At 41.0% G+C, this 15,195-nt stretch overlaps 1 protein-coding gene across 1 annotated transcript in view; it reads left to right on the top strand.

Annotated features, from left to right (window-relative positions):
* LRRK1 (leucine-rich repeat kinase 1) overlaps nt 1-15,195 on the top strand; it is a 75,862-nt gene that overhangs the window by 10,404 nt on the left and 50,263 nt on the right. The window contains exons 2-5 of the mRNA XM_009995305.1: nt 6,733-6,896; nt 7,786-7,957; nt 10,246-10,425; nt 11,034-11,182. Of these exons, the coding sequence (XP_009993607.1) occupies nt 6,733-6,896; nt 7,786-7,957; nt 10,246-10,425; nt 11,034-11,182 (665 nt within the window). The remainder of the gene's footprint in view (nt 1-6,732; nt 6,897-7,785; nt 7,958-10,245; nt 10,426-11,033; nt 11,183-15,195) is intronic.

Raw genomic sequence — 15,195 nt, 5'->3', positions numbered from 1 at the left:
TCCTGCTGGAAATATTTGAATGCAGATCAGCACTTTGTGTGCATGGTACTGGCATGTAAACAATTGAAAAATAATTTCAGATTATGCAATAATAAGGAAAAGATCCCTTCAGTTCTGGATTTATGTTTTTTGAAGCATTCTTCTGTGCTTCAGATCTGGTCTTTTTTAGGGTTCTAAGTTTCCTTTTGGGGTGAACATTGATTGTAAGCTGTGCTGTAGATGTGGGTTTCTCTTGTAGTCAATACATCATGTTTTCCACTGCCTCAGCAGGCAGATCTTGGTGTACAGCCACTCCCTTAATTAGCTGAAATAATGGATGTTTGGGTAAAATGGAACCACAAAAAATAGGCAAAAATATTTTGTGGAGAGTTCCCTCTGTCTTGAGAAGCTGGCATGTCTCATTCATTTTGAAGAGATAATAATCAGGGTCAGAGGGACATGACCCAATTCTGGTGTGGTCTCTTCAGTGGTGACGCTGAATTTCCCAGATAAACCACCCTGTTACCTCTCAGTTGGATTTACCATAACTTTCTCACCTTATCTTCTCACATGGAGATTTGTAAGTGGTTCTGACCATTTTGAATCCTGCTGGGGATCTTTTATAGCAGGTTGAGCCATATGCATTTTGCCTAAATCTGAGAACTAGGTGAAGTAGATCACAGGGTTTCTGCTCAGGACTCTCCTGTCATGGTTCTGAGCCAGGTCCTGGCCATGGGGCCAATTGGACTGACTTTAGGTGGGGGGAACAACTTCCCTCCTGGGAACACACCTTGGTCCTTGACAGTATTTTTTAATAAGTTAATTAATAAAATGAACGAACAAAACCTTTTATCTTTTTTTAAGCAACAAGTGAAACCTGTTTTGAAGTGTTAGCTAATTAGACAAGGAATACAAAAGGCATCTTTATTTCTTAAAGCATTTTTGCTGACCTGGGCAGATTTAAAAATGTTTGGTTTTGTTGTTGTTGTTGTTGTTGGTTTTTTAATAAACAACCCAAGGTTTTGGCTTTTCTTCCTGGTTTAGGATGGGAGTTATTTTTCAGTATCTCAAAGATTTCCAGAGGACTGAAAACATTATCTTACCCATCTAAGTGGAAAGCACAATGTAGTATAGATCCACCATCCTGTGAAATCACTGGAGGCTTCCTGTTGACTGTTGTTCAGTTTATTAGTCTGACGTTTTTCAAAGCAACAGCAGATACATGAGTCTGTTACACAGGCTCAGAAATAACATGGCTTTCTGTTAATTTTGCAAATCAACCTTCCCTGAACTTAACTAGAGTAGTATTAAAAATGTTCATTAGTGCTTGTGTGTTTCTAAGTGTTGGGGAGGGTTTTCTTTAAATATTCAGCACATCTTAGACCTCATCTCTGTCCCATTTTTATTTACTCTGTGGCAGCACTCAAAAGTCAAAATGGCAGAAGATGAAGCTGGTGCAGGTTAGCTGTAGCCATCTGGTGCTGTTGAGGAATTAATATCTGAGCTCAGCCTGGAGAGGCGGCCTCCCAGCCCACCCCCACCCCAGATCCTCTCTGAACCAAAGGCTTAGATTTCGCTGTAATGGGACATGGAGATGAAAATAGCTGTCAGTGCTCAAGTGTGGTAGTTAATTCAGACAAAGGAGCAGCCAGCAAGCCAAAAGACACTCCAGCCAGTGGCTGCTGGAAGAGCTGCTTGTGCTGAAGCAGAGGTGGGTGGCTAAACAGCCCAGGGAATTAATAGCTTAATTGAGCATCGTGGATGGGATGCTGTGTTAAAGCATCATCTTGATTTGCTTCCATCTCTGGAAATACCTGCACACATTATGACAAGGTCAGTAGCAGTTTTAAAGTTTTAATATTATTGTAATTCTGTTTTGGAGGAAGTTAGCTTCCTGCTCTATTTCATCCTGTGATAAGCATCTCATTTATGTATTTCTCTGCTAAATAAAAATATCCCAGTTAGTTGCTAGAGAACTCCTACCTTATCAAAGGGGCTGATGTAGTGGTGTGTCAGAGACAGTAATGCAGTGATTTGGGATATAAAAATAATATCTGTATGGCGTGCTGGTTTGTTTTGCAGCCATTTGCTGATTCACAGCATTGACCTGCAAACCCTCACCTGTTTGCTGATCATTTAATAGTGTCAGTATAGAAATTTTAGGGGTTTTTGTTTGTTTGTTTTTCAGCTGCTGGGGTGAAACCTCACAAACAAGGCCTGAGACAGGGTGTAACTAGATAGATCTCTGAAATTGTCATCGTACCCTTTATTATAAATAAGATTTATTTTTGGTCTGTTTCTCTGAGGGACTACAGCAGTGTGTTGCACTTTAAAAGTCATATTCTTGTAACCTTTGCATGGCAATAAAATAACACTGCCTTTTTTGTGGGTAACTGCTATTTAATTTACATTGGAATATTTTTAAAAATAACATTAGTCTTGCCCTTAGCTTTTGTAAAAGGCTGTTACTGCAAAGCCAAGCTTAAAGGCTGCTTCCAAAGTATAACATTGCAATTGAGAGTGAGAAATATTTTCACAGTTAGTTGCTTTGATACAAGCTGTTAAGTTTGTGAGGTGTGGATGCATTTTCAATGTCAGCAAATGCCTCCCATTTTCCCCTTACACACAGTGCTTGGTTTGCTCACAGTCATTAGAAAGCAAGCAAAGAAAAAAAGCCACAAGTCTATGGAGAGGTTAAATAAAGATGATGCAGAGATGATCTGAACGACAGGGAGTAAACCCCATGACCTTATTTTCACTGGCATTCAAACATTTTAGAAAAATGAACTCACACCAGTTCAGATAGGCTTCATTGATTTTAGAGGAGCCTGTGCCAACACAGGAGCTCTGTCCTGTGGGCAGTAATTAAAAAACTAAAAGAAATCAAAAAGGGTCTGTAAGAGCTTCTGGAGTTTCTAGTAGCTTTTTATTACAGGAATATCCAAGAAGTACTGAGAGAACATCATACCTTGCCGTTCTGTTTTGCACAGAGAAACATGCCTTGTCAAACAGCAACATGGACCCTATTGTGCAAAGGACAGAAGCCACTTCCTAAAGCCGTGCAATCTAAGAATTAAAAGCACTTTGTTACATCTGAGTTTAGTTGCTCAGCATATTGCATAATCAAGTAAAAAAAGAGAGGTTCGATATTATTCAACCTCAATATTGCTCTTGTATCTTGTTGTTCAAGGCTATATGTATGTGACATTGACCCTACTAAGAAAGCCATGAAGAGCTCAGGTAAAGAGCATGAGATTTGTAGGGTTAAAACCATAGGCAGAATTTGTTGGGATTTTGGCTCATTTTTTTGCTAAAAATGGCTGATGCATGTATTGGCAAAACTTTATTCCCAGCCTACAAGAATGCCAGCACTGATGATAGTTCAGTCATACATATTCCAGAAATAAAACAGCCTTTAGTCAGTAAAATATAATTTTCCTCCTTTTTTTTTTTTTTTTCCTACCGTTGAGTATAAATTAAGCTTATAAAACCTACTGCTTCTTATTTTCCATTCATATTTCAGAAGTCAATATATCATTTACTAAGTCACCAGGAAGTTTTCTGTGAATTGGGTAATTTGTTTGGTGAGATCCTTAGCTTTGGCATGGATGGCTTCTGTGTGTTTTGGGAACTTAGGAATGGATGAGCAGTTTCAGTTAGACCAGTAAGAACTCCTTATTTGCTTCAGACAAAACTAAAATTGAATTTAGGGGCTAAAATTAATATCCCAAAGACTCTGATTAAGCTGCCAGCTAACTCTGGGTGCATGGAAACTCCACAAAGAGAGCCTTTTGTGACCTTCCCATTCCTGGAGTGCCCAGAAGTCTACACCTAATGTACACAAGCACATTGTGGTGCTTGATGGCCAGCCCAAGTTCTCCAAACAGCCATGATGGTGGCAGTGGTTGTAGCTAAGCTGTTACACTGCAAAGGACTGAAGGCATTTTGAGGGGGCCAAAAACATAGGAGGAAGTATGACACATTAGCCAAGTGGTTTTTTTGGAGTAGTCATTTGGTAAAACACAGAAGTGTTTTTGGGATTAGGGTCTAGCTTGTGGAGTTGTTCCTTCCCTTGGTTAAAACATTGTGGTCCTTCTTGTGTTCCTTGGCCAACTGATTTGGTAGTCTTCCCTGCACAGCAGACCTGTTCCAGTAGGAGGGATGGAAATTTCTCCTGTAGGAAAGCTCCGGGTGTGCAGAATGCATGAGAAGTTGGCTGGAGACCTCTCTAATAGTAGAGGTAGTGACACTGGGATCTTCTAGATTCCAAATTAATCTCTGACCATGAAATACTTGTACCTCCACCTTCCCTGGCTGTGATTTAAAAAGACACAAAGATGGTCCTGCTCAATCCTTTGGCAGAAAGTTTGTGCCTTAACTTGTGCATTGGCTGTAGATGCCAATGCACACCTACATGTGTGTCTTGTGATAGTCCCCAAAATCAGGATTGAGGCTGGAAGGAAGTAAAATTTGGTCCCTCCTTCTAGCATTTTTTTAGCAACCAGATAAAAGTTGCTGTGCTCTATCTTGCAGGGCTTCCTGCTCAGCTTTCCAGATGTTTTGTGTCTCCCATGTGAGGCATTTTTAGCTCCAAGGGGAATTCCAGTGCTTCTCTCTAGGTTCAGGATTTCATCACAGGATGCCGAGTGCAGGGCAGCTGCATGTTCCAGTAACTGCTTGGCTCTGATCTTCTTGATTTTACTTAGCCCAGTTCTGAGTTGTTTAGAATGGAGAACTATTTTGCTTTAAAGTTCTCTCTTCTATCACCCTGTAAACAGCTACTTGCCTAATTAGAATAATTAGCATTTCTTACCTTTAGTGTCTACTAAATAGAAAATTAAATCATACACAATATTCATACAGATCTCTTACAGGTGGGAAGTTTGCTCTGAAAGACTGTAACAAACACTGGATTGATTTCTTTTCCCATGTATCCCTGAAAACTACAGAATCATGAAGGCACTGCTTCTATTACCATGAGCTCTAAGATGCAGTTTGTTGTGCTGTCATTTACCACCACATTCATCTGCCCTAATTTCTGCTGCTTGTCCTTCATGCATTCCGCATCATCTGAGAAAGGTTATTGATGTGGGCACATTTTTAATGGCTCAAATCTCTGGAGGCGTCTCCAATGTCTGAGTGATTTGAGCTTGGTTTAAATAATTGATGAGAATTGTTAGTCAGAACCTATTGGTGATTCAGACTGTATTATTCAAAGATATTTACTGACAGTTATAGATTAGTCTAAATTTACTTATTTTTCTGAGTTGCATTAAACTAGGCCCTGCATGGCACATGAGTCTATTTAAAAAACAAACAAACACATCTTTGTTAACAAATGTGAAAATCTGTGGGCTCAAGGGCTTTATTTAACCAGTTGCAAAGAAGCAATAATAAGTAATAATGGTTTTAGCAGGAAAAAGTGAGTATGAAATGGTCTCTTTTCAAGGGAAGAGTGCTTTTCTCTGTCTTGCATGTCATTCAGGAGTGGACCTGAACATCTTACTAATAATTCAGTGACTTTCCTGCGGCTTTCCCAGTTCTGGTAGTTGTGGGGGTGGATGGGTGTGAGACTTGATGGCTGCCTCTTTATTAGCCACCCACCACAAGCATCTTCTTTAATGGTTTGCAGCTTTTAATCTTTGATATGTAAAAACTCTTCTGCTTCCTAATGACATTTAAAAAAAAAAAAAAAAGTCTAGCCTAGGAGACTCCAGGATTGATCAGGGTGACACTAATCATCTTGCATAATCTCCTTTTACTCTTTTCCCAAGGTAAAAATATTCCCAATTTCTTTCATTTCACATTTGTTCAGGTGTATAAAGCTCTGGTTGAAAATGCTGGAGAAACACAGCGAGGTTTTATTGTCTGGAGGTGAAGTGTGACTGAAGCAAGGCTAATAGTTACAGGTCCTGCAGGCACCTTGCTGCTTCAGAAGTAGCACAGGTGCTGATCTCCTACCAGGCCTCCTCTTCCCTGGTTCCTGCAGCTGGGGGTGGCACGTAGAACACTGCTGCAAGGCAGATGTGGCTGAGCTTTCACACTGTCCTTTGGAAACCACCTCAGGGAGCAATTGGGGAACTCACTGTCCGTTTTAGTTTCCTGTCCCTGTTGAAAAGTGCTTTAATATATTATCACTTTCTTTTATCAGGTAACTGAGTATTTAGAGGGTTTTCCTATTTTTTTATTTGTGTGCAGTAAATATTCCACTGAAAATAGTTCACCCCCTTTTTTTTGTTGCCAGAATGCATTGATGTTGCAGCTGTGCATGAGTAATGAACTTCATTAGAGCTACAAGGATGATTAAGAGACTGGAACATCTGTCATACAAGGAAAGGCTGAGAGAACTGGGGCTGTTCAGTCCTGAGAAAAGAAGACTGAGAGGGGATCTTATTAATGTCTATAAGTATCTGAAGGGTGGATGTCAAGAATGGGCCAGTCTCTTTTCAGTGGTGCCCTGTGATAGGATGAGGGGAGACGGCACCAAGTTACAACACAGGAAGTTCTACCTCAACATGAGGAAAAACTTCTTTACTGTGAGGGTGATGGAGCACTGGAACAGGCTGCCTAGAGAGGTTGTGGAGTCTCCTTCTCTGGAGACTTTCAAGACCCATCCGGATCTGTTTCTGTGTGATCTGCCTTTAGGTGTTTCTGGTGCAGCAGGGGGGTTGGACTTGATGATCTTCAGAGGTTCCTTCCAACCCCTATGATTCTATGATTCTTTCTGACCCTTCTTTTCTCTCTTTACTTCAGGAATTGTGGACATGGGTGGCAAACAGTCCACAGTTGGCGAAGTCTCTGTAATTCAGACACCTGTTACAGAAAGCATTCAGGATGCTTACAAAGCTGGAGACACCAATAAAGCCCAAGAGTTAATTAAGTTGTCATGTGAAGAGACTGCACTGCAAGTGGAAAAGGTAGGGTTAGGTTACCACTCTTTCTCACATTTTATTGGGAAAGAAAGCAAAATGCCAAGTTGCTGTCTTCCATCATTTCTCATGTAGAAAATCCAGTCAGTTATATATACTGTGCTGGTGCTGCAGGGTCCCAGAAACTGCTGGTTGTGTGGGGTACTTCAGGAGCAGATATTCAGGGAGAGTATTTGCCCTTAAAAGTACAGATGAGAAAGGCAGGTGACAGAAACAGCATGTGTAGGAATGGGAGACTGTGTGAGGAGGGGTCCTGTTGCCATGGTCACTAAAAGAGGGAAATGGCATTTTCCTCATAAAAAGAAAGCAGTTTATAGATTTAGTAAAAGAAGTATTCCCCCATCAATACAAAGATGGTCAATGGCCCCCTGGGAAGGTTTTGCTGCTTGTGTTTGGAACTAAATCCTCTGCACCAGCTTCTGCACTGCTCTGCCTTCAGAGCTCTCCTTTTGAGCCTGCTCTTTGCACAGAGCTTATCTTGGCATTTTGGGAGAGCACCTGTGTGCCAGTCCAGGCATATTGGCCATCTCCAAACCTGGACATACTACACCCTGTAGCAGAGCCATGCAAATACTTTTACTAGGTCCATGAAAAATGGTTTTACTCTCACCAGTCAGTGCCTTGGGCACTTTTTCAGTAAAGTCATAAAAAAACCTATAAAGCAAACCCCAACAAATTAATAATAATTAATAATACAATTATTATATCAACAGCAATTATTATAATGGCTACTAGTGTTTATGACATTCTCAGTTAACCACCGTGGCAGTGGGTATGCGTTTGCGTGGGCACAAATAAATACCTGGCTCTAGAAATGCTCTCTTTCTCTGCTCACTCCCTTCACAGAAAATTTATTCTGCTGTGTTTTCTTTACCAGTGCCAGCTTTTAGGTATTGCAGCAGCATATGGAGATCTTCAGGCTGTGAGGTATTTACTGAAGGAGGCATTAGTGGTGTTACCAACAGAACCTAATGATGACAACGCAGCTGTGGTGGCTGCATATTTTGGACATAAGGATGTTGTGAAGGAGCTGCTGGATTCCTTGCATGGTAAGTCTATTGTGTTGTCTCTGCCTTTCCTCAAGCTTTGGGTAGCTGTGTGCTGTACCTTCAAGCAGGCATTTATTAATTTTTTTCACATCCCTTGAAATGGGAGGGACTTAATCATGGGAAAGTGCATGGAGGAATCTAATCTCTGATGTGTTTGAAGAAAACTTCCCCCATGGGGGGAAAAACACATGCATAAAAATATTCCATGTTTGCAAACTGGAAGCAGACAATTCATTCCCATCAGCCCTCACAGCTGGGTACTGTCCCAGATCCCACAGAGAAATGAAGGGATTTTCAGGAAACAGCATCATCCCACTCTGCTGATCCAGCAGACTCAGTGGTGCTGAGAGGGAGAGTGCAGCATGACTGTCTGGCGAATAATAGTTTGGGTGCACAGCTGGCAGCATGCTCTGTGCTCTCTGGTCAGTGTTTTGTCTTGACTTTCAGGGGAATTCCTTCTTTAGAATCATAATTATATTTTAGTTACATTTTATTTTAAAAATTACTTCATAGCACAACGGAGACATTTTTAGACCCAGGCACAATTTTAAAGGCAGCTGTGGGAAGAAGAAAGAGCATTATTCTGAGTCAGGACCAGGAACTTTTGTTTGGGTCCCCTGTCTTAGTGTGCTGCAGGCATGACAGCTGCTTCTCACTCTGGATTCCAGGTCTAGTGATCCTGCACAACAGAGTGAATTGCTATCTTCACCTCAGACACTGCAGTAACACAACAGCTAAGCTAGGTCTCTCCAATATTTGACCTGAACATAGCTCTATCTCCTCACTGGAGCTATATACTTGCCAGTGTACTTGATGAGAACAGGAATAACCTGTTGGGAAACCTGCTTATTTGATGTTCTTAAACTGTTAGAGCACTAATAAGCAAAAGAAAGGTTCCAGTTTGGGGAATGCAATTAAATGTAATATTTCGTTTAGCCAGAAAGGAGGCTGACAGCACTGGTTTTGTAACCTCCTAGCAAAAATTAAATTATATTAATATAATACTCTTAGTAATGAAAAGTGACTTAAGTAGTTTCTGGAAACTTAATTCAGTTTAGAATTGACTCAATTCCCTTAAACCCTTGCTTCAGGGCATCAGGGAGGTGCTCTATACAAACAGCAGCTTTCAGAAGTTTTTTCATTCCATTTATTTCCGTGAGAAGTTACATAGAAACCAATTACAGGGTTTAGGAATAAATTACATGAATTTGCAGCTTGGCAAATGCACTGCAGTGATTCTCTCTGGCCCAGAGTGAACTTCTTGTGGCTTACAGCTGAAGTGGAGCCCTTTTTTTGCAGAGTGAGGGTGAGTGATTAAGTCAAGTTGTTAAGAATGCAAAGAACTACGTAATTTCCACATGGAGAAACTGCAAAAAAAAAACTTGACATGTAAACTTGGGCTTGTGGACATTTCTGCAAGCGTTTCAAAGGGGATGTGAATTTGTGAAGTAAATGGAAGTGATACTGTGAATCTGGGAAGATTTGAGATCTGCTTACTGTTAGCAGAAATCATCCTGTCATGGGCATTTAGTTACATGCTCAGAATGATGCACACCTAGAGGAAAGCAGTGTTCTACAGTCAAAACATTCATTTGTCAAAAAAACAGCAGCAGTTTGGAGATGACTGAAACATTAGGAAATTCATGCAAAAATCAGAACATGGTATTTTAGTTTTTAGCCTTAAATGACATTTGTCTGACTTTACTGTGAATTGATAGTAAGGTATTCACTCAAAATGAAATATTTCAAGGGGAAATGAAATTTTTTGGGGAGACTTTAGGTTGTAATGATAACAAACTACAACAATTATTTTGTGTTTTCTGAAGCATTTACATTTTTTTAAATTCATTTAGTAGCATGAGAAGTCAGCTGTGTTTCCTCCTTTGTATCCCCTCCCACTAACTTGGAAGAAGTGGGCTTGGATAGATGCAAAGACAGTCCAGGTCATCCTTTGCCACCTCTGCTTGGGATTAGATGTTTGATTTTTCTGCTGTCAGCCTAGCAGGCATCCTTGAAACCTTCCACTGTCGGCAGGTTATGCATGACTAGCTCAGTCAAAAAAGTTTGCCCATTAACTGGTCAGGAAATGAAAAGCAATAAAGCAAAGCTGAAAAGTTTATGCCTGGCCAACTTAGGGCTCTTCTATAACAAACTCCTACAGTGAAGTCTGCTCCTTTGTCCTTGGAGTCTTCACCCTGAGCCTTTTGCAGAGCCATTATTTGTGGATGACCATTGCACATCACAGCCTGGTGACATCAACTCAATCAAATGCTGCATCTTTTCTGTAGGTCGTAATACTTGCCAACAACTCCTGAACTGGATGCTGGCCATAGCGTGCCAGCAGGGACATTTGGACATAGTTAAGCTCCTAATTCGTGCATACAGTGCTGACCCAGAGAGCTGTGCAGTCAGGAAGAATGAGTTTCCAGTTCTTATACGGTTGCCCCTGTACGCTGCTATAAAAGCAGGTATGTATTTGCATGCTTCAAAACCTTGCCCCTTTCTTCAGTGTCTTTTAAAGAATGGGCTGAGTTCACATCTAGGATAGTATCAGTGTAGACTGGCTTGTCTGGAATTGTCCTGGATTTCTAGTGGGGTAAATGAAAGTAAATTTGGCTCTGAACCTTTTGATTTAGCCAGATTTAAGTGACAGCCTTCTGTTAAATTACTGTAAATAATGAGAGGCTGAACCTTCCTCTTTAAACTCCTAGGGAAAAGACCCTTCAAAAGTAGAAACCTTCTAAGTAAAAGCATTATTGTTATGGACACTCTGGCACACATGCCTGATTTAGGCTGGATAATTTACACTCAAAGCACAGCTGTGTGTATAGTTTAATAATATGGGGCAAATAAGAGAAAAAAGGAGCTTGGGCCAGTGCTTTTGCATAGTGTCTCTGCTGTTTCAGTCTGACTAAACTAAATCCTGTCACTGGAGGAAACAGTCTCTATGCAGTTCAGTTCCCTTTTCACACACCCCCATGTTTTTTATCAGAAGTGGTTACTTCCTAGGATTTCTCTTCAGCTCCTTGTTGGTTCATTTACATGAGGAGAAGAGAAAAATGTCTTTTCTTTATAGGGAATGAAGATGTAGCTGTGTTTTTATTACGGAATGGAGCTTTCTTTTGTTCCTACATCCTGATGGACAGTCCTGAATCCAGCAAACACCTTCTGAGGAAGTATTTCGTTGAGACAAGCCCACTACCAGGTAGTGCTCCAGCAAAAACAGTAAGTAGCTATTTATCCATGAGAAGAAATGTTCTTTTAAAGGAACATCTTGTTAATAATTTATGTTTGTGTATCATGTAGCTGGTGATCCTTCTTCTCAGCTAAGAGCCTCATGGTTTGCTACCCACTTAGAGAACAGGCTTTGAAAGTGGCTTTTGTGCCAGTAGTGAATTCCAAAGTGTAAAGCATTAGGCCTTTAAGTGGCATCACTGTGTTGTGGCAGCATCCACTTGGCAAATTTAATATCAGCGTGTGAACCAGGCATATGCTGTGGAAACAGTGACTTTGTGCTCAGTCTTCCAGAGAAATACACTACCACAAGGTTCCTCTGTGAACCCAAGACTATCTCTTCTTTTAGGATTCTATTGTACATTTTGGTTTCAAGGTAATGGCACAAGCTCCATGCTGGCCAGGAGTGTCAGCATGGCCCAAAACTGAGTGTGTGAACCTGTCTCTTCCCCTGCATTTGGTACCTCAGATGCAGGACGTACAAATAGGCTTATGTGGCTTTTGATTAACATGGAGCATGAGTAGAACAGCTCACATCTGCTCAAAATACCTCTCCAACTCCAGATCCCAGTAGTAAAAGCTGGCTGGTGGCCTTCAGTGTCACTCATCTGGGACAAGTCTGGCTTTCTGGAACAGCATGTGTGTAGTCAGATCATATTAGTTGAGCTGCCCTTATCCCACAGACAAGGCATCAGGTTTTGATGGGACAGAGGCCAACAAAAAACAATCAGAGCCTTTTTCGGTTGGCAAGACCTCTCTTCTCTTAGCCAGTGACAGCCTTTTGGCAATTTTCGTCAATTTGTTTGCACCTATTTCTTTCAGTGTAAAATGAGGAGATTTAAACTCCTCACATCTCACAACTGTTGGAAGGCTTAATACATGATGCTGCTGGTTTGAGATCTACAGATGAGTGGCATTGTTTTCATGCAGGGTATTATTACATTTCATGAGAATCACATTTCTTTGTATAACTAGGCTATATTCTTCATTCTCTGAATTTCTGTTCTCCAACCCTCCTTTATTCAGAACTGAAAAATATCTCACAGTAAACACTGTTACTGCTTTATAGGGAAGCATTTAGTAGTTTGTATTACTTCTACTGTTATGCAGCAATTTAGTTATCAGGCATTTTTTATTTTTACCCCTCTGTGTGTAGATTAACCAGTGTTGAGTATGAGCATCAGAGCCCTGAGCTTCCAATAGTTACACTTTTCATCGGGTCATAAAAATTGTGTAGTGAAAAATTGCAAGGGAGTTTTTTTGATCATGGCTCTGTCTGCCTGAATCCCTTTGCCAGCTGAGTGCTCAGCTAGAAACAGTGAGGGGTGTTGATTCTGCTTTGGTGTTAAGTGAAAATAAGCAGAGGTTTTCATGGTATTATGAACTTCTCCATTCTCACTTTTCCTACCAGAACCCCATCTCACTGGATTGCCAACCATACTGTGAATGTTAGGGATTGCACCTATATGAGCTTGACTTCATGACGTCCAGTCTGCAGATTTAGAGCCCTCCCTGTAGGATTCTTAGTTTTGTTGACAGATAAGCAAAAAGAAGCTAAATCATAGATGTTTCTCTATAAGAGCTGATAAAAATACATGCCTTTTAGCAGAAAAAAAATTCCAAATAACTGGATAATTCAGCTTGAATAAACTTGGAATAAATGTTTGAATTACAGGCAATAGGTCTGTTTTCTATGTGAACTTGCTGGCAATATTTAACTTAGCTGCTGTAAAAATGACTCAGCTTTGCTGTTGTCACACCCTGAGTGAAGAAGAGAGCAGTCTTAAAACATCAGCTGATTGCCAGAAGGGCCTGGTTTAAAAAAAACCAACAAAACAACAACAAAAAAACAGACCCAGAAGCTTGACCTTGATTCTTCTAGTACCTGTTTCTTTTTAATATGTTTGTTTATTAATGTTTTCTCTTTGAATTCATTTTGGCAGATAGGGTCAAATTCAGGAAGGTTTGTTCTAGTTTGGGTGCAGAGCTTGGATCTCTGGGAAGTGATAGTCGTGCCCCTTGATAATTTTTTAAAGCACGACTTCACAGCAGCTGCAACCAAGCTGCCTCAGTTGCTTTTTTCATACCTCTTAAAGTTCACAAATTAAAGTCTTGTGTAAGTGCTGTGATGCATTTTGCACTCTGAGGAAGCAAAAAAGGCTGTGCAGAGACTGTTGTGTAGGGCAGCCAGCTGGATGTCAGAAAGTCTCTGCTCTTGGACAGGGCAGACTGAGCACTGATCATTTCAGAATGAGCTCAGAACTTCAAAAGGATTTGTCCCATCTGTGCTCTCTATAAGTGAAAACCCTGCACAGTTGACCTCCAGTTGGTTTCCCAGTAGTGAATGTTACCAGCTATGCATAAAATGTGGTTGGAGGACTAGGTTTAGCTGCCACACCTTCCAGGCAGCCACTGTTGTGTGCATAGTGCTGCTCTTTCTGAGGCAAGAGGAGTTACATCTCATTTTTCTGATATGTTTCTCCTTTTTTTTTTTTTTTTTAATTTCCTGGCATAAATTTATCCCCACAGAAAACCACTGTCTTGCTAAAAAGAGGAAGTGCTCAATTTTTACAGGAACAGGTAACAAATGGTGAAAAGCCCCCCTGCATCAGAGTGGCTGGGCACAGATTCCAGGCTTTGATAGGTGCAATCAGCATGGAGATAATACATAACTTTCCAGTGTTTGCTGTATGAGATTTCCTTTTTTTTTTTTTCATTAAAAACTAGAAAAGGGCTTAAATTGCTGTATTTTTCCCTGGGAAGTATTTGCCAATAGTTTTATACACAATGATACAAGTGTATGTATGTCATCCTCTCACATCACTGTTGGTAAAGAAATCTGCAGCAGTTCCACTCAAGATTGACAGCAGCATTATTGACAGAGGAATTAGATCTCTGTCCTCAGAATATCTTGTCTACAGTGAGAGGGAGGTTCTTTTGGGGCAAGTCATGTCAGTTAGAAGTGCACAACAGCCTTTTTAATTTGCCTTACCAAAAGGTCTCAAATCTAAGTAAATATTTTTACATTTGTAGTTGATCGTTTGCCCAAGAGCAGTGGGGTTTCTTGCTTCTGCACAATTTCCAGTCTCTTGTCTTCCTCAGTGTGTCCCCTGACATCCCTGCAGTAGAAGATTTCCATTTATTTTTCAGGACTCGTATTGAGAAATTCTTTCCTTGGCAGGAGAGGGGAGTCTACAGATGTTTTCCTTGCCCTTCTGAGGAGCAGTAAGCTGCCCAGAGTCAGGCTGTGTCCTCGACCTAAGAGCCTCTGAGCACAGAGCTCTCCAAATGGAGAAGGACTGAGCTGATCCTTGGCTCTGTAAGTTCAGCATCACAGACCTTTGGCATTGAAGCTTTTCTGGGAAGACAGCAGAGAGCATTGCCAGTGTGAGTTGGGAAGGAAATCCCCTCTCTTCATGGCTTTGCTGTCAGGCTTTCTTTCACTTAATTACATTTTCACTGCAAGTAAATCCCTAAGATACCTCCACTGGCATCAGGTTAGTAGCACCCAGGTGATTTTGATCCACTGTCCCTAGGTCAGATGAAGGGGCTTGGCTGATCCTCCAGTTTGCAGTACTCAGGTAGAAGAGCCACTGTCAGTCCTTGGCTCTGGATGAGGAGGAGCACTGAGAGCCAGGCACTTACTGCTGAGATTCGAAAAGCTGATGAGGAGATTAGGACACCTACCCTGCAGTGCTCATAGCGGGTTTTGGATTTCACAATCTTGACTGTGGTTTTAGAAGTCAGTATCTGAATTCTGCTGGTATCTTTCTATCACACTAAATACCCTGAGGCCACAGCTCGACATTTTTGAGGTAAATGATACACAGCAATCTAATGCAAAATAGAGCTGATTATCAGTCTGAAATGAGAAGCAGCAGGGATGCATGGTCCTGCTTGCACCCTCTAAAAGCAGGCTGTAGATCCTATTATTACTCCTTTGGTTGGTGTACTCAAGGACAAGTACTTTGTATTGTAAAGAGCATTTTGAAACAGAGCAGGAA

Source organism: Chaetura pelagica, unplaced genomic scaffold, assembly GCF_000747805.2.
Source record: "Chaetura pelagica isolate M959 unplaced genomic scaffold, ChaPel_1.0 scaffold453, whole genome shotgun sequence".
Lineage (NCBI taxonomy): Eukaryota > Metazoa > Chordata > Aves > Apodiformes > Apodidae > Chaetura > Chaetura pelagica.
The sequence above is the reverse complement of the archived record's forward strand: the minus strand, read 5'-3'. Positions and strand labels throughout refer to the sequence as shown.